The 26951-nt window shown below is 35.2% G+C and overlaps 1 protein-coding gene across 10 annotated transcripts in view; it reads left to right on the top strand.

The window, feature by feature from the left end:
- how (protein held out wings) overlaps positions 1-26951 on the top strand; it is a 73179-nt gene that overhangs the window by 30725 nt on the left and 15503 nt on the right. For all 10 annotated transcript variants that reach the window (XM_028314895.1, XM_028314890.1, XM_028314892.1 and 7 more), the window contains exon 2: positions 11584-11717. In XM_028314895.1, the coding sequence (XP_028170696.1) occupies positions 11584-11717 (134 nt within the window). The remainder of the gene's footprint in view (positions 1-11583; positions 11718-26951) is intronic.

The following is a 26951-nucleotide window of genomic DNA, read 5'->3' as shown; positions in this document are numbered from 1 at the left end:
CAGTGATCAAGTGGTTCTTAATGCCGATAGTTATGATTTTTAAGCCCATCCTTTGAATTTAAACCTTTTAATATCCTACCTAAGGTCATTAATAATGTTTATTCTATAAACCGGCTGAACAGCTTCTTCTGCAATTTAAACATTTGATCGCTTATCACACAAGTTCTACTGTTCTGTCTGCAACTTGTTGATGTTTACGAGGCCCGCCTACCAAAGACTCATTGAATAGTGTTCTGCCCACTGTAAGTAGGTGTTGACGTTGACGGGCCTCACTCATTGTCCCCGAAACGCCTATCGAAAGCCAATGTTGTTCCTTTACAACAACACTGTATGGGCGCTGCGCAATTAATCATTTATACCTTCCTTCTGACACTAATATTTCGTGGACACCATACCGGAGGCAATAAACTTTCTATTACCTATTGAACGTTATAATGGTGCATAAAAGTTGCAAACTGCCACACAACACACAAAACCATGCGCAGTAGCTATTTTTACTATACCTACGAAAAGTTATTGCCGCCGCGTCAACTTTTGGCACCGTTGTTCAAACTTGAAAGAAAACCATATTTTTCTCACCATCCGCGCTCTATTTGTGAACCCGTGTTGTACGTAAACCGTGAAAAATAAATATTTGACGATAAATCAGCGAAAATCTCTGGTTTACTCCAGCTGCTTTTATAGCTATAATAAAAGAACCGTCAACCGCGGATAGTGTTCAGAGAATAAATAGTATGGGACGTGGCCTGCATTCTGAAAACTCAACCGCGTAACGCACGCCCATTGGTCCGGTTTCAAATTCGACACATTTAGGCGCTTTTAACTGGCACTGTTATTTACTCGAGTCGAACACGCGTAAATTCTAACGAATAGCGCCGTAAATCTAAGTCCAGCTTGCACGAAAACACATTCGCTAGCAAACAGTCTTGGACAGTTTACATGTTTCTATTCTCTTCATATTTGTAAAGATATTCTGTAATGGTCACTACCTCATGCTCAGGCCGTATTATCATGCACTTCGCAAAAGTACGCACTTAAGGTGCCGTTAACTTTTGTGAAACTCGCCGTAAAAGTAGCTGTTCCACCAAGACCAGTTATTGGAAAATTGATAAAAATTTTAAACGATTGTAAGTACTTGTCCGTGGTTGTACTTAATATGAAATTAATTTCTTAAACAATATCATAAGCCACAATTTTGCGTCTCATAATTATTATTAACTTTTGTCTTTTATGTGTTTTAAGGAATATTTATAGCCGATGGCAAGCAAGAAATGCGAAGTAGGTTGTAACCATACAGTGGAGATTTATATCCTTCTTTTCAGTTTTGTGAATATTACCATACATAACATTAACCGAAAAACGGTATTCGTTCGTAAATATTTATGTAAGTTCGAGACATGGATCTGATAAATCTTGCCGTTTAATTTATTGCTGGACCTGCATTATAACATTTCTATGGTTAATCAGGTGAAGAATTTTGTCTTACAAGTTGTTCATCGCCTTCGCTGTAACTTGAATCTATACATCTTGAGCTCATAAATATTCTCTGACCATATAAGCAGGAAGGCCCTAAGAATCTACATAGATTAAGATATCATGATAAAAGCGTTTCAATCACATTGTATAGACACTCCGCGCTGACATTTCCAACTGGTTTCCATTTTGAGTTCGTTTCGTAATAAGCTACCAATATCTGTAATGCTTCTGGCAGAGATATATGCATTTAGCGTTTTGTAATGCGCATCGTATGAATTGAAACGTATCCTTACATTGTGCACCATGTGTTCGTCAAAAATGAGTCATCGATTTTTGTTTCGTCACTTTTCTAAGAAGAATTATAGTCATCCATCCCACGCGTTACCTTAATGTTGTAATTTACTTGTTATTGTTGTGCTCTAACCTATATCATTAAACCGCTTTGAACAATAAGCTTTGACAGATGTGTATCTAGGTCAAATAGGTCGTAGAATCGGAGTCTCGATATGCATATTTGTTGAGTTGTGTACCTACTTCATTCAGCTTTTCTTGTTAAATTGTCGGATTATTTGATGTTTATAGACGCGGACAGCTGTGCATCCGCCTCACACTTCCAACCATAGTCATACATAATTAATGGATGCAACTGCGCATAGATCTACGTTTAACCCTTGACGTGGACGACAGGAAATTTCCTCTGGTATTGACCTAAAAGCTTTTTCTGATTTCACATTTCCTTTTAAATCTTGATGTAAATTATTTAGCTTTATTGTAGGTATGTTGTATGTCTTCTCGTAGTGTAAATATCTGATCAATTTCTAAATACAGGCATTGTATGAAAATAAGAGAAATCTTAGCTCTGTTTTCATGGCCGTCGGCAATTACTTACTTCCAGCTGCATTTTGTATCTACAATATACGTCGACGTCGCCGATACGGCGTCTAGGCGCGCTGATACAACAGTCGGATCTGCTTTATTGTTCGAGGCTACTGTGCCGGCAACATGACTTAATGCTGCTGCCTCGCAATTATCGTTCTTTCATTCATCATTTAAGACTGTTAGTAGATGGTTTTGTGTATTTATTGGTAGTCGTTATGTTTTTACTTCCAACCCATTACATTAATTATTCAAAATTATTTTGTTTACTTTTGACTTTGTCGTCTAAAACTTGTATGAATCTATTGTCGACTCGTTATCCAAGCTTCGTTGTCCATCCTTATTTGATGACCGTGACGGGTTACCCTTTACTCGTTTTTCCTCGTCTCCTTTGTTAATATTGCCAGCTACTGTTTCAGACTAATATCCTTCGAGTTCTTATACTGTTACCTAAATTATAATTAACCTTCATTTTGTTTTATTGTCATTAACGATCGTAGATAACGACGTCCGGCTGTATTTCTTATTAATTTAATTTGTCAAGCTGTATCTCGAGTACAAATTGCTACATGTCTGCGAACACAATGCAACAATAGTTCCCTCGATATTTAGAAAACCGAGACTGTTTATTTCCCACTATTTCAAAGACCTTTTTCAGATATCTCCAATCAATTTACTTGGTGCAATTGAATTCACAATACGGCGTATCTTTTACATAATTATTCGTACCGCTAACTAGGATTTCAACTAAGAAATATTTTGGTAATATAAGGTAAAAGCTCGTTTCCAAACAATAGTTTCGTATGTAAATCAATCAAGTGACAATGTAAGACTTTTTAAGAGCAAGATTTACAAATTCGATTAGTGTAAGAAAACAAAAAAAATATTGATTTTGATTTTTTAAAAAGCCAGTCTTTGTTCTTTCGACAGTAATTCGATCCACGAGTTTTTCTTGATTGCTAAACTTGGTAATGTATCTATGTTATTGGTTGCGTGATTCAAGTTACTGTAGTTCGCCGACGCAAGTCAGCCAACGCAAACTAACCGTAGCGCGGCGTTTACGCATCGTCGCTCGTCGTGTGAATATTCCCTCTAAAACTACATTGTTTTAAATTCACCCCATGTTTGTAGCGAAGACGGAAAGTAAATCCCGACGGTTTTAATTGTGCACCCACTGAACTGAGACCTGGGAAATATTTCATACTGCTGCAACATGTCATTGCTAGATCATGCAACAAATTGTAATTTATTAACATGAGAAGATTGGACTGATTTGATAAATCGTTCTTCCTTCTCAAACATGAATGAATCTCAGTCATTTATGCTCCAAATGGCAGCGTCAGCTGTAATTAATGCACCACCTTGTAATTTCTTCGTCTAGACAACACGACCAGCGTGCCACGCACGTTATTATGACTGCGTTTGCGTCGTTAAATTACAAAATATCAGCTGGAACATCGGTGATGAAAAAGTTAATCGTTTCCGCAATATGAATCCGAAAATGAGAGTGATTTTGACATTGAATTTGTTATGCTTTGCGTTTATCACTTCATTTGCAAGTCTCCGGAATGCGTGTAATTTGTATACGTTCGCTATGAATAAATTGTTTTATATTTTTCGTTGAAATGTGAATTTACTTATCAAAAATTGTATTTTTTTAAATTCAATCTCATTTCAAAGATTACAATCACAAAGCCAAAGGTGAAGTGTGCCAGAAAATTGCTATTGCATTAACATTATCAAATATATTTTATTTGAGAATCCAATTTTATTTTACTCTTACAAATAGTCTTTTAGAATTCAACAGAATGTCTTCGTACAGCATAATGAATCCAATCACGTTCTCCAATTCCGTTGATGTTGTTATCTTTCTTCCTTATAAGTCTCTGCCTACGTATGACTTGTATTAGAATAGAATACGGGAGACAGGGATTATGACCCAAAGCGACACGCTGGCTGTACCATTGTTACCGCTGACAATAGAAGTGAGATCGCATTGCATTAACTAGTACTACTAACAGTACTAACAGTAGATAGTTCAGTGTCGCAATGCTCAGAGGAGATAATAAACTGTATAATAAACTGTCCAATCAAATGTTGATCTAGAACCGTGTAAGTGCAAATTGAATGCTTGTCCAATTCCATGTTGAATTATATAATATATTGTTTCACGATACAGGACCGGAATAGCAGTAGTAGGGAATTTAGTGCAAGAACCCCTCCACTTTGGTATAGAAGGCTCATTTTTGCAACAGTGGTTCTTTGGGTGCTCCTGAGTGGTTTTCCGTCGGTAGACATCGGGAGCCCCTACTGTGGTAGCAGGGGGAGGGGGGGCAAGTTTCCTTCCGCCGCGCTTCACTTTAAGGCCCATATCTTCAAAACTATGGGTATTAGGGCAAGTGTGATATCATTTTCGGATAATTAAAGGATGGCGAATTCATTTCTAGAACAAACTTTTTGCCTTTTCATACAAAAAGATAGAAATATTTAGTAAAATTCACAAAAACCAAAAAATATTTTTTAAATAAACGTCGTTTACTTTTAAGCCACTGGAGATAATCTAATAAAAAAAATATGACCTGAAAGCTACATTTATCAGGATTATAAAAATATAACATTGTATGGTACTTTTTTCGCAAAAAGTAGGTGAAAAAATTTTTTCTTCAGGACACAGCGGGCGAATTTTATTGCGCATCTGAAAAAAATATTTATTTTATCCATGAATTCATACTATTTGGTTCATAAGCAAGCAAGGATTATTATTTTAGAATTTCTTAAGAGTTTCTGGCACATAAATCTACCATGATTTGTATTTTTTCGTCAATTGATTTTGAATGAGGTTTCACAATCATAGTACGGGAGATATTTTTAGCACAAAGGTTACGGCTGTGACCTTTTTAGTTGTTTTTTTTTTTCAGACAGCACCAGCTTCTGCACTACTTCTTGCACTTACATCTCACCATTTCCAGGCAAGCCTCGGCAGCTACGGGCAAACCGGTCCATGTAGGCTCCATCTTGCTATCGGCTCTGGTCCACCCCCAACCAAAATTCCCTTTACCGTCGGGTAAAGGAAAGACTTAGTGGGTTGCTTGCAACTAATCCTATACGCGAACCCCTTGGATTGATCTAATAAGTAAGTGGATAGATCTTGAACAAGGGACGACTAGAAAAGAGGACCAAAATCCCAACAGAACAGCCTAATCTGGTTTANCGTACAGCCCCGACCTAAGCCCTAATGATTTCTATACTTTCCCTAAAATAAAGAATGAATTGCGTGGTCAGAGATTTTCATCACCTGAAAAAGCTGTGGAAGCCTACAAAACGGCCATTTTGGAGACCCAAACTTCCGAATGCAATGGTTGCTTCAATGATTGGTTTCGTGTATGGAAAAACGTGTCAAATTTCGCGGAGAATACTTTAAAAAGCAATAAATACATTTTTTAAATAGTAATGTTGTTTCACTTCCTTGATTCCCGAAATTTTCAGTGCCGCCCTCGTATAAGATAAGCCTCTCCAAATCATTCCTAAAGGGAAACACAGGGTCATGGAGAAAACTCATTAAGCGGAAATAAAAGGTACCTAAGCTCAAGCAATTACTGGTACGCAAACTGGGAATTATGGAACGAACCACATGTCCCACAAAATGGGCCTAACAACAGAAGACAGCTCTCGAGCATGTGGAATACATGCGGGGTCCGTGAATCAATACTGTAAGGATGGGTCTGCTTGGGTCAGCATATCCGGCATCAGAAGACTTCACTCAGACGCTTAATTCACTTAATGGATAGGATTTTTTTGGATGATAGGGAATAAAAAAATGGAACATAAAGATCCTAATGGGTCGCTGTGGACTACGCTTAGACCTAACTTAGCTTAGCTTAGCTTAGGCCCTACATAAGATAACCCAGACAGCAGCAGCAGCAGCTTTGTATCAGCCTTGGCTACTGGCAGTTTATCAAGAGATTCGCGTATAGGATGCAAGCAACCGACTCGAGTCTTCCCTTTACCCGACTGGTTGGGGGTGGACCAGAGTCGATAGCAAGATGGAGCCTACATGGACCGGTTTGCCTGTAGCTGCCGAGGCTTGCCTGGAAATGGTGAGATGTAAGTGCAAGAAGTAGTGCAGAAGCTGGTGCTGTCTGAAAAAAACAACTAAAAGTACTAAAACGATCACAGCCGTAACCTTTGTGCTAAAAATATCTCCCGTACTATGATTGTGAAACCTCATTTTCCTCACACTTACATTTCCGTTAAATCACTGGTACAATAGTATGTAGAAATAAGTGTTAATTAAAATAATAATAATCATTAAGACGTTTAGACAAATTAAAGTTCTTTATTTAGGCTTTCTTCTTATGATATTTTCAATATTAAAATGTATTTAAGCTATTTTCAACCTTATGTCTCACACATAGAGTTCAAAATCAATTGACGAAAAAATACAAATTATGGTAGATTGATGTGCCAGCAACTCTAAATAAATTCTAAAATAATAATCCTTGCTTGCTTATGAACCAAATAGTATGAATTCATGGATAAAATAAATATTTTTTTCCGATGCGCAATAAAATTCGCCCGCTGTGTCCTGAAGAAAAAATTTTTTTCACCTACTTTTTGCGAAAAAAGTACCATACAATGTTATATTTTTATAATCCTGATAAATGTAGCTTTCAGGTCATATTTTTTTTATTAGATTATCTCCAGTGGTTTAAAAGTAAACGACGTTTATTTAAAAAAATACTTTTTGGTTTTTGTGAATTTTACTCAATATTTCTATTTTTTTGTATGAAAAGGCAAAAAGTTTGTTCTATAAATGAATTCGCCATCCTTTAATTATCCGAAAATGATACCACACTTGTCCTAATACCCATAGTTTTGAAGATATGGGCCTTAAAGTGAAGCGCGGCGGAAGAAAACTTGCCCCCCCTCCCCCTGCTACCACAGGGGGGGCTCCCGATGTCTACTGACGGAAATCCACTCAGGAGCTCCCAAAGAACCACTGTTGCAAAAATGAGCCTTCTATACCAAAGTGGAGGGGTCTCCATACAAATCATTGCACTAAATTCCCTACTACAGGTAGATATTTGTAACAATAAATAACTATTGGTTCTTTCTGAGTAAAATTGATCTACTTTATTTATTACTAGATCTAAAAGCAAACCCACTTTTCAACTATTTTACAGCACCGCTTTGCCTTTCTGCGATACTTTATCCTAAACCAACATTTAAATCGTTGTTTTCTGCAGGATTCCAAGTAATCTGCATTTGAATGCAAGTCTAACGACACAAGTAATAAGATACCATTTAGTAATCCCACTAAAAGCAAGGTTCGCGTGGTTAGAATTACCTGCAATGAATGATCGCTATTGCGGTTGCAGTAACTCGAGTAAATAGTAAAATTAAACCTTGTTAGTGATCTAACTAGGCTGTGGCTTCTCAGCCCTTATCATGTTATCTTTGAACTTTTTTATGTGCTAGTTTAATCAATATCACGATCAAAGCATTTTAACAGCTGAAAAGTCGTCGGAATCAATGTATCATTCAATTTTATTCTCTGACCTCTTTATAACGGGATTTTGTACCGGTGAAGCGTTATCATTGTAGTATTCATTTTTTGTAAAGAATCTTAGCCAAGCAAGTAGCAGACATGTTCAGAGTCTATTAAAAACTAGAACGCCGACCACCGCGAGCGACGACTTTTTGTTTTGCCAGGACCTACCACACGATTGCATGAACTAGCTACTTTACCATTGGTGTACTTAATCACAAAGATCATTTTAGTCTTCGATTGAACAGGTGCAAATGGGAGGAGTCAAAGTCTATCGGTTAGTTGTAGTTGTAATCAAGCATCAATTGCTGGCAATGTCGTGTCAAATTGAGCAAGATTCATCAGGCGACAACCCAGATCTAGTTCATGTCAAACTCGTACATTAATCAAATCCACGTAAGTGGAGTGACGTACAGACAGCCCTCGTATCACCTGTCTCGTGTGCCTCTATTATGTACGGCCTTTGTTTTTGTTTGGAAGACTCATTTGCCGGCACAATATGCCGTATTGTTCGGACGTCCATTACAAGTGTTTCGACACCCGTCAGCGTCTCGAGACAAATTTCAAAAGGTTTTTTTTTCTAAACTTGACACAACCTTGCAGTTGACCAGTTTCTCAGTCCGTCAAATTGATAAATGCTATCAATGTGAAGTTCTGATGGATAGTTTTCCAAGGCCATGTCTACTAAAGTATTATAAATGTTTTATCGTTTATAACCGGTATCCACTTGTTTTATTTTATTTACTTCATAATAAAATTATAAATCACGCCAGCTATTTACATATTGACACAATAGATGATTGAAAACATTATGATAACACTAATACATGTCCTACTGAAATCTAAACAAAATTGAGCAAGTACTTTATTAATCTAGATATTTTATCTTGCATGCACACATAAGATCAAAGTTCGATGACTTGATGAATCCAACGACTAAAATATAGCCTCATAAAGTACAAACTTAATACAAAATTAAATGATGTCTGCGTATGTAATTATCATAACATCTCAGAATCATGAATTATTCTCGCAAATGGCTTTATCATCAGCAGAATAAATAATTATAATCAGTGATAAAATTATATTGTCTTGCTCATTATTATAATTATTACTGCCCTTGAATGCAACTTCAATCTTACATATTTCAAGTGTAATAAAATACATAACTCTTTTGTGTTTAATTAGCTGCTGGATTTCTAAAACATTTCATTTGTTAAAAGTTACTTTGTACCGTTCTGACTCTTGATCATGTGATACCTACATTATCGCACTTTCTTTTTAATGCCGCTAATAAATTAAACGATTCATTGCAAAGAAGCGTCTGCAAATCGAGGTTCATTTACCAAGAAATCAAACATGCGCTGCAATTCCTTACCTTTAAGAGCCAAACTTTTCCATCCTAAAAAATCTTCCACCATCAATATGCGCGAGAAGGTAGCAATTAAATACATAATCCATCGGTGGTCACATGGACCCGTGGCTTGTTTACTCACTCGGCCACCCTTATATGGCGTGAAAGCTGAGCATTGTCGCCAACTCCCCGTTGGGCCCACTTTGGTGAGGCAAAACGTGCGCCGGCACATGTATCGTCTGCTACACAGATTAACGGATCCATAGTAATCGAATTAGCACTCATGTTAAAGAGGGAAACGTTAGAGAAAGCAGCATCTGGCAACTGATTAGTCCGACCTCAACATCTACGAGTAATTCCGATCCCGTGTGACTCAATTGTAAGCACAATAACAGATGCCCGTCTTGTAAACTGGACACGACTTTGATGAAAGTACCGTAATACTGTTATTATAACCTTAACCAAAATGGAACCGGATTACTTTTGTCCATGTAGTTTACAAAGTGTGCTTATTATAACATACGTACAGAAATCTTGTTTGCGATTTAAACAGCAGAACAGTCACAGTAGACCCGGTTATATTGTACTCGTGTTAAGACTTGACACATTTTTTATGCATGAAGCAAAAACAGATGGTCGACTGATTACGCAGTCCGGATATTAGCCAATGAGTCATCGTGTCTTTATCTGGATAAGGTAGATAAAATGTGACCCCAAACTTAGCAATCCTTGAGGAGAAATCCGAAGTGGGTTAACTGATTTTCAATGTAATGAATTAATGATGACAGTATTAAATATTGTTTACCATATAGTGATTAGAAGATCACTGGAGTTTCCAGACAAATTGCCAACTGGCTGTAACCTGATGTTTATACTAAGTAATTGTGAGATTTATCTCAAAATGTTCAGTCACGAGGACCATCAAAGAGAATATCTATTGCATCAGCTCTAGGCGGCAGGCTAGTAGATGACAGTGTGTCGTATCATTAGAGGTGCAGCTCATAATCTATCAATAATACCTCTGTCAATGATGTCATAACCATCTGCGTATAGCCTTCAGGCGATCGATAGACCGCCTTTATAGCTCACACAATAGTTACAGGAAAATTACTTTGAAGTAATGCCAATCAAAGGAAAAATATCTCATTGGTTGAAGAATAAAATTTGAAACAATTTGCTGATTAATTTTATTACCACAAAGTATGCATTTCATGTACTATTTGTACGCAAACTTCTTCGAAATAATTCAATTAAAAATTTTCTTTCTGAAAAGGCTTTCTTGTTTTATAAAATAACATGCGCAGTAGGGTGGTCCTTATTCCTACGAAAAAAATTTTTTTTCTTATATTTTGCGGGGCACCACGTAATTTGAATATATACCATATGAAAGTCTTTCATTATTTTTTTTTTAATTTTTAAAAGACATTTAGGGGTCGCTACCAAGGTTTGAATTTAAGTAAAAACACAAAATCTGTATTTGTTAGATTCATTTATTTTTAAAGCCAAAGCCAAATAAAAATATTACAAAATTATTGTTGTTGCTATGAACTAAGATATTATGTACAATGTACATATTTGAATCAATTATTTTTAAGATATAAGAGTTTACTTGTTAGTATCTCGACGCGTCGGTACCATGGTCGGTATAGAAGAGGGGTTGAGGGGAGAAGGGGACAAGAAGCGATTGTCTATTCTATCTATGCGATGTTCATTTGCACTTAAAATGTGATATAAACACTTAAATAAAACATTTATGAAACCATGATTTAAGATCTTCAAAGCTTTTGTAAATATTTTGACAGCTGGTAGCGACCTCTAAATCTTAACCAAAAAAAAAACAAAAAAAGCTAATTTCATATTTAGAGGTATATAATCGAATGAGAAAGTGCCCCGGGGATAATTCAAAAGTCGAAAAATAAGGACCACCCTAATGCGCAGTAATTTAATATTTATTGTATGCTTGCGTAATCATCTAATTTACAACACGTGAATTAGTAACTTGTAAAATACTCGTTAGGAATTCTTATGTTCGTGTCAACTTTATTATGATTTAATTTATTAACATCAGTTTAAAACAAATTTACTATTTTGTTGTTTATTTTGTGTTTAAAATAGTAAAAGTAAAATAACTCGATGCCTTTTTTTAGAAATTGTATATCAATTTACAATTACAATTTCAAAGTCAATCAACTTATGATAACAGTAGAGCTTTTATACTTGAATAATTTTATCTGTTAATCTTTTTGGGACTCCTTGGTCTTCTAAATCCCTATGTTAGTTATGAAGATGTTTTTAGTATTGTAACTAAGTATTAACATTTCATTTTCAGAAATTGCAAAAGTACGAGCGAGTTTATTCCAAATAAACGGTGTCAAGAAAGAACCGCTCGTCTTACCAGAAGCAGAAGGCATGGTCACCACCCTCACAGAAAAAGTATACGTGCCAGTCAAAGAACATCCAGATGTGAGTACTTTATTAACTTTACCTTGACTTTAAAGACTTTTGGATGTATACCATCGTCATCATCACTTATTATTATCAGAGATTTTACGTAGCCAATTACCTTAATTACAAACATTTATTTCCGCTTCTGGCAGCAATAACTCAATGTAAATGTTCCTGCGCAGCTTCTTAAAGTAACCGTCTTACGTTTCGTGAAAGTCCAATCGGATTTCGGAATTGTATCTTTTGAAGAAAATCGATCTTCGAAAGCTTATCGTCAGTTAAATAGCTTCCATAAATTTTTTGATTATGGTCTGTGATTTCGCCGACATGAATTAAAAATTGTAATTTGAGATGTTAACAAAAATGAAAACGGAATGTCAATTACTATTTGTAGATGAGTTAGCAACTTACAATGCTAGTACCTCGTGCATCTGGCGGTTTCTTATTTGTCATTCATAAAACATTTCTGATGTGAATGAGAACTTTCTGTAAGCACACAGTGAAGTAATTATCTGCTCATTCATTATTCAACTGTCAAAAGTCAACTCGGATTACGGAGGTGTTTAGAAAGACGTGTGTAAACACGATGTTTGAGACCGTCTTGCTCCTGATGCTTGATTGATACTTCATGTGATGTTATTATTAAAAGCTCTTTACCATTCACAGGGCACAGGCCTCGTTCTTTTCATCTCTATAACTTTTCTTACACAATTAAAAATTGCGTCACTATAAGTAGCCTACATACTTTCCATTACCACTAGATTAATATAATCTGGGGGCACGGCAGTGCCCCCACCAAGTCGAGCAAAAAAGCGGCACGGCCGTACCATCCTTTTCTCGAAGCAATTCAGGCCATTTTCGACTGCCTGTAACTTCGTTGTGGATAGAACTAGAAGGCTGAATTTTCATTAGCTATGCAGGCATTGTAAAGACACGGTATATTTAAAATTTCATTCAATTTGAACCAGTAGTTTAAGAATTATAACGGGTCAAAGTTACTTAATTTTGTCACTCACTGACTCACTGACTCACCGATCATCAAAACTCTAAGGCACTTCTACCAGACCTAGAAGCTTCAAATTTGGAATATAAGTAGTGTTTGGTGTATGAATCAAGGAAAAACTAAAATATTTGGGGGCACGGTAGTGCAACCGCCAAGTCGAGTAAAATTTTTCAATTTCGGTCCAGTTTTCTAGATACATAACTGCTGTCTACAAAATACAAAAAGAAATTCTGTAAATATGTCCACTAAATGTTATGAAAAGAAACGAGATCCCATCAAAAACAATACTTGTCAAAAAAACCAAGTCTCGCAACTCAGTTGTTCTACGGTAAAAAGTTGTGAGATCCATGTAATACCAAGTCCAGGCCAGGAAATCTTTAACGTTTTACATAAATATATTGACTTGGCCATCGCATGAAAACACGTGTAAATTAAATTATTTAGTGCGATGGCCAAGTCAATATATTTATGTAAAACGTTAAAGATTTCCTGGCCTGGACTTGGTATTACATGGATCTCACAACTTTTTACCGTAGAACAACTGAGTTGCGAGACTTGGTTTTTTTGACAAGTATTGTTTTTGATGGGATTTTGTTTCTTTTCATAACATTTAGTGGACATATTTACAGAACTTCAAAAATACAAACAATATGTTTTTTTTTTTACTTTGAATATAATCTAATTTGCTGTAGTACACACTCGATCGAGATAATTCTCGCAGGTTGTGTCTATGTTACAACAGGGAATGTGTGCGTTAGTCACACCAGATAGAAAGACAAGGCAGTCAGCATGCTACATTTGGCGACTTATGTCAGGGCTATCTCGGCTTTGGAGTGGCATATGAGACTAATTGAAGTATTAGACTCGCAGTGATAGCTTCCATTCATATAGCACCAATCGTGTTCCTTTGCAAATGAACACGTTCTCTCACACGATTCCATTTTCGGAAGGGTTCAATGATCTGTATGATTCATTTATTGATATCAACCATAATTTTCTTATACCAACAGTGTTAGATCTGTTCCGTTAATGAAAATATTGTTTGGTAACTCCACGCTGGCGCTTCATGATGTACCATAAATCTTTTTTATTTTTATAATAGTGCAATCTGTACTGAGCAATCCGTTTCTGATTTGTTTTAGAAGTAGTTTCGAAATTGTACAGCATCTTTGCAAAATTAAATCCAATGAAGATGGCAGCAGTATACCAGTCACTTAAGAGTCATTTACATTAAGAGGATTGGCCTTAATTCGCATTTTTTGCCTAATTAACTTAACTCAGATTTTCCTTGACTCTATAATGAGAATGACAAACCTCTGGCGCCATCCACATGTCCACTCACGCGCCGTATAAGGCTTTATTTGAAAGCTCCGGGTACTTATGAATTCATTAACTCATCGCCCATACGTCTAGTAGCCGTTTAGATGCAGCCGACGAGTTCACACGTTTCTTATTTATGAACTGTTAAAACGCTTACAATGTTATAAAATCTTCTGTCCTAGCCAATATAAATAATAATTTTCGCTCTAAAGAACCACTGGTGATAAATTTCGTTTTATTGATACTTTGTCAATGACTCCTTATTTAGATTTTAGCTACCAAACCCAGCTCGCCAATCAATCTCAAGTTGTATGAGTTATTGCCAAAGTGACCTAAGGCGGTTTTATAAATCATCATTGTTACTGCATGACATTACCCTTACATAGATCCCATGATAATTACAAGGAATTCAACAAAGAGAACGTAAATCTTGAGATAAATTGAATGGTGAATAATATTGATTGTCGATCAAAAGAGCCGTACCGAGACATCGGTCACGTACGCTGAAATCATGATAGAAACGTTTCTTTAACGATGCGAATGTCATTTGATCGATTCCTAGAATCATCGTAAAGACTTAGACCTATTTGAATCTACGCAATTATTGCGGTAATTATAGTAAAACCAGTTAGGATTTCACATCGCCGTCTTTGTATTTAAAACTATACGTTTTTGCTTTGGTGTGACAAATAATATGTTTGCAAAGTTCGATTGTATAAACAACGGCAGATCAAGCTTCAAATTGTGTTCATTTTGTAATCAAAGAGACTGCAATGAAAATGAAACGTCTAATAGTTGTTTCGAACTTCTGATCTTTGCAAAGATTTCAGAATAATATAAAGCTTTATTCATGGTTGTGCGAAATTTTAGTGTTTTCACCAAAGCATTCGTCCGCAAAAACTCCAGTTGGACCAAATGTAAACGGTAACCGTTCCAGAAATACTTTGCCAGTATGCGTTTCTTATGTCGAACGTACTGTCGAAACAATAGTTTCGGTACGTTGGCTGTGACTAATCCACACTGTTTTAGTTTTGTGACTTTAACGTTCGCCTTTATTGCTAAAACAAACGGTAACGTGTGTTGATTCTTTGATTCTCAATCATTGACGCATTTCTTGAACTATTTCTATTCGCTTGTTATATTTTCTTCATTTTTAACAACAAACTCTAAGCAAATGCTGCTTGTTTTCAAAAGTCCATTTATTCTTGATTCACGCTTGCCTGAATCGCATCTATTTAATACACACGTTTTTCAATAGTACCATGTTCCAAAAAATAAAATTACCATGCATGACAATGTACATGCAACAAAGAGGTTATAAATAGCATGTTAATTGACATGAAAAAACAATTAGCATTTACCAAAATGACTAATGACCGATTGCATAATTAGAGCTGTTAGTGTCGATTTCTTTTCAAGAAACTGGGAATATCTTAGTTCTTTTCCTCGTCACTTATGGAAAATGTCTTACCAAATGCGGAACTCCCTTGATTCCGCATTGTGGGTACATCGATAGGACGACGCGTGCGCAGGGAAGCAGTCTGCTCAATCATAGTTGCATTCTCTTGACGGAGTCGAGTTTGAAGCTCATTTCTATACTAGTTTCGCAGGTTCTTTTAATGTAGTGGTGGGGTACTGTTTAAGATTATCGATGTTCTACTAGTTTTAGCAGAAAAAAATACGTTACCTATTTATTATTTTCATAGCATATTTCATTGAACCTTCAACTACTTCGCTCTAATATAAAATGTATAATCTGTATTAAGCATCGATCATTCTAGTCATTGTTAGGTCACTCACTACAATACTTGCTTTTAATTAATCATTTTGGAGTAAAGATGCCAGTAAATTCAGTTTATGCAATTGAGCTATTGCGAAATTCACATATTACGCTACATCCTTTCACTTATTCTTGATTTCTTTCAGTATTTCATTGTGTCACCGTTTTTCATTTTCCGGGTATGTTACGGTACATCGTTTTTAGGTTAATGCAGCAGATGTCATGTGATTGCGTGGCATCGACATCGATATCTCAGACCCCTACCAAAGAATGTACGTTAGGCCTTATAGGGCTGGAGGCGTTATTAAATCCTGCCATATCGGTTCGGACCGTTACCTCTTTTTGCTGGACATCACGAAGTATACCGCGATAGAAACGTGCTGGGTGACACGCTGTGATCTCCGCGAGTGCTTTAGGCTCGTTTATTCTTGCTTATCTAATCATGCTTAGCGGGAAATGTACCATGGATAATATTATTATAGCGGTTACTAGATCATTTTGTATTAAAAAAAAAAATATTCATTACCAACCGTGCGATGTGAAAGTCATTGGGGGAGGCCTAGTTCAGCAGTGGACGTCCTGTGGCTGAAATGATGATGATGACGATGAATACTCATCAACTCAAAACTATCGGATAAATGCCTGGATATGAGATATATGGAATTGATATGGATTCGTTTCTTCTTCGATTAAAAGGCTGATGTTCAATTGTCTTTTGATGAATTCAAGTTTGTTGACCTAGAACCTATCTAAACTTTTCAATTTTACTTATCGCAAACTGCATCTCTAAAGCTAGCTCCACTTTTATGAAGAGGAGTACAGTATAACGATATTTGCCGACAGACAGGCATTGGATTGTATAGTGAAAACAAGTCTGGCGCAAGCGTGTGCTCTATCATTCGTGAGTGCAAACATCAGTAAAAGCCGAATGTGTTCCGAAAATATTAAACAGCGGATCCGATGCAACAATGTGTTTACACTGGCCACATATAAATTGCAAATCGTATAGCATTTGCTTATGCTACGTCTCGACCATTAGTTGATGGGCTTGATGTGCTAGCTATTACAGGTTCAAAGCTATCCTTTTTAAATACACGAAAATGCCTACAAGAAATACAAAGAGATCTATCTCTAAAGCTTCCCAAAATCTAGTTAGCGTGCGTTTATTAAAAATATTTTTCTTGATTTCACGAGCATGCGTGGGCGCATCCTCTTGTTTATCTTTGCCGTGTTACTTTGTGTTTTAATGTACTTTCTTATGACACAAACGCTATAACTTGTGCAGTAAACCTGTGTAGGTGTGCCACATATTTCCGCTCCATTTATCCTACACAAACGAACCTGGACAAATGGTGGTATGTCGAATTCAATGAACTCTAATTTCATTACTTTTCACAAACACATCGTTCGTTGATCCGGCATTAAAATACATTTGGCCATCGATGCTTTTGAAAGCTTTTATTGTGGCGATGCCAAACTAGAGCTGGAAGAAATTTTTGTCCCGGAAACTGAAACCAGAAACATTTATCTTAATAACGCTATAAAAGTGTCAACTGAATCGTTACCAAGAAATAATAGATATCGACGGTATTTTCTTAATCTATTTCTATAATATAAAGTATTTTTCTTCTTCAAATTGGGTCGCGACTTTTACATGAATCTTAGGCATATTTTCGAGTTGATATAAAAATATCTCCTGTAGCGGAAACTAATGTCTCTTTAACGCATCTAGGCAGTTTATGTTTACTTGTAAAAGTTCTACATTATTAACATTTTTATAAATATCTTTTTTAATGAATTCAAATGGGATCAGGCTACTAGTGTCCCAAATATGAGGAAGGGAATAAATATTTCATGAAAATTTTATAATTGATGACAATCTGTTGAAAATAATATACTGGAGTCTGGAAATCGTACTTTGTGAAAATTTTTAGTTAGTAAATTTTTTTTAACATTATTTATATTTGTTGTGCAAGATTTACTTATTATTCTGGCTATAAATTACTGATTAGTTCTTCAATTTTGGCAGTTAAGACTTACAATGACTTAGAATACTGTGTGTGCACAGTACAGTACACAGTACACAGCATTCCTAGTCGTCATCAGGCGGCTAATTCAATAGGTGCAGCATACGCCCTGGACCCCCGTAATGGGGCCGATCGCATCGGTCGCGCTCCGCTGCCCTCCGACCTCCGGGTCACGCTAGCGTAAGCGAATCCTCAGTCTGAATGCACCTCTGTATGATGTTTTAAAACGGTTACATACATTTTCTAGTTTAGACAGACGGGATATTCAGCTTTTCTCTCACATAAAGTATTATGTCTGCCATAACGACTTAAGGTGATTAATATCTAATATACCACCAAAAATAACGTTGTAAATAACCGCCTAAAACACACATGTTGTGGCACAAAACCGAAGTATTACATGATCAGTTCTGTGTGCTTGTAAGATCACCAGCAAATTAATAATGTCAGTTTAGATCTCTAATAATTTGCATCTCATTCTTAATATGATTACCTACCTACATCTAGAGTAGGAAATCCTGAATATCATTTTAAGCTTTATTTATTAATCGAATCAATTAAATTTATCGATAATCATGAAGCATGCAAAGACACTTAACGTTTAATCACTATCGAACGCAAAAAGCATTGTTCTCGAAATGCCCTAGAGTCATATCATATGTCTGCTTGATATAACTCATAAATAAACGACTGCTTCGGGCAAGATTTATTATATACGTCGAAATTCCAATGAAAACGCTATAAAGTAACATTGTTATAAATACATAAAACAATGTTTCGTGACTAATTCCGGGGCAGAGCTTTATTAAATCATTAACTTGCAACTTGCAATTGATTTATTAATCAATACTTTGGAGGCAAGATACGGCAATAGCTGCTATTATTGTGCACCTAGTGGTTTCCATGACATCCATATTAATCATATTATCCATAACCGTTATGGTCAATAACTATAGATGAACGGATGAACCATTGTTCCCAAGTAGCAACAGATTATCTTCATAAGGCATTGAAGATATCTTGAAGACTAGTAGCCTAATTCCAGCCGTTGTCTTGGCCAAGACAATAGTCGCACTCAAGAAATCCTGAAGTTATCCCCCAAGACAATGGTAAGCAAAAAAGGGCACAATCCTTTGGAAATCAAAGAGACACAGTTAAGACAACGCTTAATGCAGACTTAAAACCTAATTAAGAGTGTAGTTTTAGGAATTTCTAAACAAGTACTATAAGATATCTAGTAGTATGACTGTAGATAAGGAAATAGAGTTGAAGATATCTTGAATACTTATTTAAGACTAATAATTATTTTTACAGCTAAGGTTTATTTAACTTCATGAAGAACTATGTAAGACACTTTTTATTAAAGAGGAACTTTAATTTAGAAAACATTGTGATCTTTAACACTAAATTAACTTTAGATAAAGGTTAATGAAAATGGCGATTAAATTATTTTAATAACTAATTTATATTATGTCTAGAAATGACCGTGAATGTCATTTTTGCATAGGAAATATAAAACGCATTGTGGTTTCTCGTGTAAAATCAATGGATAATGTTATAAAACAGGAGGGCCTTGAAAAAAACCTAATAAGATCAATAAAATATTACGAAATTGCATTGTATAAAGAAAACTTTGAGGTTATAAAATTATATTTTATTTTATGCAAACGTTCTAAGACATTTATGCAACTAGAAAAAGTGTAACAAAGACGTACTTCAATTTAAATGTCCTCTTGTTATGATATTATTGGTTAATTTCTGGTTTATTTTTTGTTACACATAGCTCATAATGGCGGTAATTCTAATTTGTCTTAATGTAGCAAGAGTATAGAAGATTTTGAATTTGTAAGTTTAGTTAAGAAAGAGTTGCGTCAATTTATACTTTACATAGCATTCGTTCAGAAACATTAGATTTAACTTACACTTAAAATTCACTTGATGAAGTATTACTTAAGTGCATGTGGTATCAAGTAGACCTTTAGTTTTATTGAGTTAAAACTAAATAGTTTTCATTCTGTCTTAGTCTTGCTAAATTATTGATGCTGCTATACAGTAGAGAACAATTCATTTACTAACTTATTTATTAATTACATGATTTCTCCTTTGACTTTGTCCGTGTGGAAGTCGAAAATGGTTCTAATAGGATTTTTATTGTTTTTACGTTTTTAGTTTTGTTATAACATTATAGGGGAAAGTTCGGTATATTGTACTGGTGGGTAACCCTTGCACCACCCTCATATTTCGTAAAGTATTTTTTGAACTCTGTAATTGCTACACTCAGCGATAAGCAATTAAATTCATTGAATATCGGCCATATGATTTTTGCCGTATTATAAACACAAATGACGTATTTTATTGTGAAAAGTGTTTAATTGATTTTATGGAACTTTTAACAATTTGCAATTTTGTTAAATTTAATCATACAGTGTTTCTAATTTATCAAATGAGAAGCGTAAATTAGTGTGGATTACAAGTATTAGAAACATTTTTCGGTACTTACTATGTTAAGATTTTTTAAAAGTGTCTACTGTCACCTAGTTGGTTAAATGGAAAATGTTTTCCTTTCAATAAAACTTGAAAATATAAGTAAAACTAATAATAACTGTGAAAGAATCATGAAAATATCTCTACAAATACAAAAGTTATAGGGCCCTAAAGTTGCGCATAATAAATATTCGCGCCATTTTGATCGGTGTAATCACGACAGTCATTCGGAGTACAAACAGCAAATCACCCCTGCCCCCCTAGACAAAACGCACTTTTTGATCGAATCGAAAATCGAATCCGTCAGAACTCCATACAAAAAAGGGGCTTTTCGACCACTTTTCGACTGGTTTGCGATTATAATTTGCACTTTGTCTAGACCCACTGGTCCAGTGCTGTTGACAGATCCATTTTTTTGTAATTATAGTAGTTTTTAATTTTTCAGCCAGGGTCACTCAAGATTCTTTCTTAGTAAAATTGTGTAACCTTTTTTGACATATCCAAGACCTGACCATATTATATAAAAATAAGAAGAAGACTTTGACATTATAGTGTCACTCTCGACATTGCGTTAGAGGTGGTAAGCATGGTGATTGAAACTTGAGCAGGTAGCCTGACGTTACGGCACCGCCTATGTTTAATTCCACGCAAAAATATGGAGGTAATTTAAATATGTAATTAATTTCTCAGCCATTTCTTGATGGATTTCAAAAATAACTTCAACGGCTTTTTTATTTGGTCTATATTTTAATTCCATTCAGTTAAATCTAATGTTTTCAACATCACGAAACTACTTCATTGTATAATAATCATGTTGTACCCAACTTTACCATACAATTTTGAAAATATTTTAGTCAATCATATTTGGAGTTTACTTATAATAGCATAATTTACTTATAAAGATTAATACAATAAGGTGCGCACGCCGCGAGCGTGCATTACTTTGAATTAATAGGCGTGATCCTGTTTTATCGAAATCGTCCCGTTAAGTGTATTTTTTCTCAAAATGTATTAATTCTAGTAAAAAAGTAATTAACTTAATCTTCAGAAAACTATTTCTAGGAAAATGGTCTTTAAAGAGTCCTAAGTAAATCTACGAATACTTTATTTACTTGCATCACTTAAATAATACTTCATCTATACTATTTAGTATTAAGTGAGCATACAAAAAAATCATAATTTAGTAATATAAGATTTTTTTTAACTTAAGCTAAGAATAACTTAAGACCCAATTATCTCAAGAATACTTAACTTGGTTTTGGATATTCTTAATTTGCTTAAGTAGTGCTCGATGAAGAATATAAACTCTTAAAGAGAGAAATCTCTATCCTAAGTTTATTTGGTTTTAGCTTAAGTGTAAATTTAGATAGAGTCAAGACAAGTAAGATTTTACCATTAATACCAATTGCTACTTGGGTTATTAACAATTAAGTTAATTCTAACTTATTATCAATTTAATTCAACCTGTCAAATATTTTCAGCGTAGCTTATGTTTATGATGTAACTCGTTCACGTAACTAAAATCATATTCTTGTAGGCAGTTATATGTGAGCACTTAAAATTATTTCTAATTGGAAAAGTGCGAATATTATTATGTACGAGTACTTAAATTACTACGCACACCGAACGTTGCAAATCATTCTAGTTCGTAGGCACACAAAAAATAACAGTTACTTAGGTGCAATGTTCAAAGTCAATGGCTGTTCTTTACTGTCAAATAAGTTTATTAAAAATATTAACTGATTTTGGGTTAATATTGATAGAAATAGTTTGCCTCCTGCTGTCCCATAAAAAGTCACATCAATTTATTGTTATAAACTTCAGATCAATGGCCTGCAGTAGTTCTGATGGCGTTATTTTGGAACATTGAAGTCTATGAGGTAGCACGGTATCTGACTCTAGCCTGTTCCTTGCGGAATCAATTTAAAAATATAGCCCAAGCCACTAAGCAACTTCGTAAGAGCTGATCATGATCTGTCCTCAACGTATAGCAATATGACGCAGCTTGTGGAGTAAGAGCAATGCCTGAAGACGAAGTTACATTCGTTTTAGATTCGATAGTTCGTTTTATATTCGTCGATGATTTAGCATCATCCCTAAACTACATGAAAATGTTATCGAATCGAAATCTACAGTATACCTATCACTGAAAAAACTGGTTGGTTACTGCTTTTTCACAACAAAAGTGACCACCGAACACTTTGGTTGTGAGGAACAAAATGTTGTGTAAATTAAACTAATAATTCTGTAGTGAGCGAGACTTAGTTTGGTTATAGTACTTATAGTTAACACTTAGTTCGGCGGTCACTTTTGTTGTGTAAGCAGTCACCAAACATTTTTTCAGTGTAATAAATTTTTAATTCTCTACAGATTAGTCTTCAAACTCTGATCGCATACTCTATAAATGTGAGACAGCCCCCGCGGCTCGGTATCGCACGTCGTGACCAATCGCTGTACGACAATTATGTTTGAATTAAACCATCAATCAATCGCAGTATCAGATTCGTAATACCCACCCACCTGCAGTCATCCGCACGGCGTAATGACGGGCAATCGCCGGTCAATAGTTCACTGCTTACTATGTTTGCTTCGTTATTACTATAGTTGCTTTAGAGTTAAAGCTTCTGATCGCGGCGTCTTTGAAACGTAATTGAATACTGTCTTAATACTGTCTAATACCAATATTTTAAAGACTTAATATTGCTGTATTTGGAAGTACTGTTATTTTAGCCACAAGGCAACACTTTTGTGTACCTACTCTTTTTATGTTTTGCAATAGCCAAATGTCATGTTTTTAATTAAAATTGAATATTATCAGTCTGAACGCGACATTTATTATGTAGCACATGATGTACAGTACTTACAGACCCGTATTTCTAAATTTTTATTGGTATGAGAAATCATCAATGTTATGTCATCATTTTAAGCTGGATATATCAGGAACCAGGTAAATATTGTGTTTAGATTTTCGAATTGTTACTGATTTATTTTGATCATAAAGCGTATATATATTCTTTATACATAATCGAAATGATAAATCCAACCACTTTATAGGTTACATTATACAATGGCCACATCAATTCAACCAGCATGCCGATTCTACCGATACACTATTTCAGGACCGCCCCTGTTCGGTTTATTTCTATACTTAGCCTTTGAAAACGGGTCTAATTTAAGATCTGCTTGTCCAGAATCTGTTTTGTTTCGTAGTTTGGTCTTTATCATATCGTTTCAATCCAGACCTGGGTACTTATTTTGACTCTACTCTGACTTCAAGAGAAATGCGTATGGTAACTGATGAGTAATAAATAAAGGACCTGTATGAATTCATATCAACTCCTAGAGAAAACTCCAAGCTAGACACGTGTCGGGGTTTAAATAAATACATTTCAAATTACGTACTATAAAGAAAAAGCTTGTAAAAATGATGTTCAAATCAGCATGGGCTCCTTCCCAATTAATATTTTAGGTAATATGGTTTTCCAATTAAAATGTCTAGGTATAGCATAAGCTGAGCATAAATATAGGTTAATATTTTTATTCATAGTATTTTTCTATTATCCAATAAAGATTGCCACTTAAAGCTCAACCACCATGCTTTGGTGCACTTGGTTTGCGGTGCACCAACTCCATCATTACCCGTTAAACCTGCCAATTACGGACAAAAACTGCACATTCTACAACGTAAACACAATTGTGTATTGGGGGGCAATGTCACGATAATTTAACCTATATATCCGGGTTTTGGTGCGTTACGTGAATGAACAACTAGCTAGCCATTACCGTAGCAATGTTATGGAAAATAGATATTGAAATGCTGGCCAGGCTGTCAACATGGGTGTGTCGGATCAGTTGACTGTGCAATTCCTAGATAGGCAATGAAAGGAATCCGCTAGTGTTATGTGAAACGTGGGGAGAAAATAAATCACACATATCAGCATTTAAGTGAGCTTTTTCAGTTTTCGAAGTCCATTTCTGTTTTATGTTCTGGTTATGTCAGGTTCGTTTCAAACTAATGCCGTCCACTACTGGACAAAAGCTTTCCTCTCAAGGATTTCCAATTCAATTTCATTTCGTACGTGTTTTTTTCCTTTCTGTTTATGTAGGACTTAACTTCGTAATAAAAACTCTGTCGCAATCACATCGACATACATTACAATATTTGCAATAGTATATCCTTTAATCACATTTCCGTTCGATTTGTAATAATAAAATTAATTTACAGCTATAATAAGATCGGATAGCGAGATTTTCATTAATAATGTTCTCAGACTAAATGCAATGCGCCGCCTCGGGCTTGAATCGGTAAATGTTTATCGATTAGATGCTCCGAGCCGATTCTTTGATAAAATTTTATATATTGTTAAAGTTTGAGCAAGTTAATTTTCTATTTGGATGTAAATGAGGTGTAATAACATATTTTAAGATAAACTAACGCATCATTGTAAGATAATAATGATGTAATGATGCTGAAAGTTAAATAACAAATTACCTACTTTTTAACAAGTTTAATTTATTACTTAATTTTAGAAGGCTCTACATAGCGTTAGATTGATGATAAATATTTTGTAACAGATAAAAGAAAATAACTCGATATCTATACTCATAAACATCACTTTCGCGATACTCATATTAAACAATGTTGCTGAGAATACACCGAGTTTAATGAACTTCATCAATTAGATCAAAAGCCCGCACCGAGATAAGAAAGCCGCGTTATTATACGGTCTACAACTTCAAAGGGAAATAACTAATACGATACCACATAGTGCTTAGATGCAAACGGCAAGCCGTAATGATTTATTTACTCACTCCATTATCTAACTGAAATTAATAAAATCATGTTTTATATGAAAGCCCTTAAGTATTATATTTTATTGTAAAAGGTGGACCGACGACATTATAAAGCAGGAAGGCGCTGGACGCAGGCCGCTACCAACCGGGCAACATGGAAAGCATTGGGGGAGGCCTATGTTCAGCAGTGGACGTCCTATGGCTGAGATGATGATGATGATGATGATGATTTGTGCTAACGCCAGCAAATCACGCTAAACATTGAGATCATAAAAAAGTTATAACTGATACTTTGCAACAAAAATTTATGTGTGTGATGTTGACTGTTGTACTGTATCTTTTAACTGGGCTTATTATAATCAATTATACGAACATTTTCTCTTGAAACGTTAAACAACTTTGTGAGCCTAATGGCCTCATTTGTAATTCACATTTTAGTGCATCATCTGAATTTTTCGTCTCATTTAATTGCTGTAATGTATTTTAGTTGTATTTGCTAGAGTTTATGATATGAATTTTAAAATGTGAAAGTCTATATTGGTATGCTTACTTTTTCTTTCATGAAGAAATAAATCTGAAGTGTTGAGTTGAGGTAATAAGTGCGTGCTGACTTTGAATCGAATCTATCGTTAAATGTCAAATTTCATTTCAATCAAAATTAGGTATAACAGAATTATTTTTAGTTTAGCATAGGATGTAGTAATTTTCCATCACTACTCCGAGACATCACTAAATCCTATACAACATTGTAATAACTCCAGTTGGTCTCTAAATCGTTACTAAATCCCAATTAAATCTTCTAATTAATCGTAAATTGTATCATCATGAATCATTTTACTATTTTAGTGGATTTACTCTACTAAATTATTAGTTTTGTCGTCAAATGTTACGTGCTGGGGAAATGCAATGAGGTGGAAACGGGCACTGGGCCAAGAAGCGAGTCGCTATTTCAAAATGTCGCCGACCGTCGTCCGGTCAAGAACAATACTATCCACGATACTGAAAAAACAAGAAAAACAAATTCACTTTTTTTAAACCACTTGACTACGGCCCGTAATAGATTCTCAAAACAATAACAGATTCAATTAAAACTGATAGAACACGACAAATTCACTGACATCGCGAGAATTCTCCCGTAAATTTTGTTTTATCATGCCAGATGCTGTAGGTCTTTGCCAAGCGGTAGGACTTACAAAGCTTAACTTTTGTATTTACGCGACGCAAATAACACGGTGTTAACAAAACGAATGTTGAGGTATTTACGATATTTAACACTCATTACTGCTTCGAATGTTAATGTTATGTCATTATTTAATGTTCGTTCTTTCATGTAAGACGTTTATGGTTCCTATAAAGGTAGTTTACTGCGTTCACACGCAGACTAGTTGATAGGAAGTTGATGATAGAGGCGATGCTGGAAAGCGAGCACAAACGAGGCGTTTTGCGGGAAACCACTAAACACAATTGTGCCTTTAAGATTGCGTATGCGCAGAGATTACAGACATTTCGTGCTGCTAAGAAACCGCGATCGTGTAGCCTTAACTAGCGTCTTCTATTATGTTTTTATTCAACTTAGTTCTAAATACGACCATGGCAACTAAGTATAACTTAAAAACAATGTAAAAAAATACGCAGAATCGCACATCTGAAAAGAAACTAAGATAATCAATAAGTTTAGCTAGATACATATTTAACCGAAAGAAAATTTGCTGTACCTTTCAACACGCAGGTATATTTCAATTTAATCAGATAGGTCTGCCAAATCTCGATCCAATTGTTCTTTCAGTGATTTATTATCTGTCGTCTATCACCGTCGTAATTGCTAGACCGAAACGGATAATGAA

The sequence above is a fragment of the Ostrinia furnacalis genome, unplaced genomic scaffold, assembly GCF_004193835.3.
Source record: "Ostrinia furnacalis isolate ACB-3 unplaced genomic scaffold, ASM419383v2 OfSCF4915, whole genome shotgun sequence".
In the NCBI taxonomy this organism is placed as follows: domain Eukaryota; kingdom Metazoa; phylum Arthropoda; class Insecta; order Lepidoptera; family Crambidae; genus Ostrinia; species Ostrinia furnacalis.
This window is presented reverse-complemented; position numbering and strand designations above follow the sequence as displayed.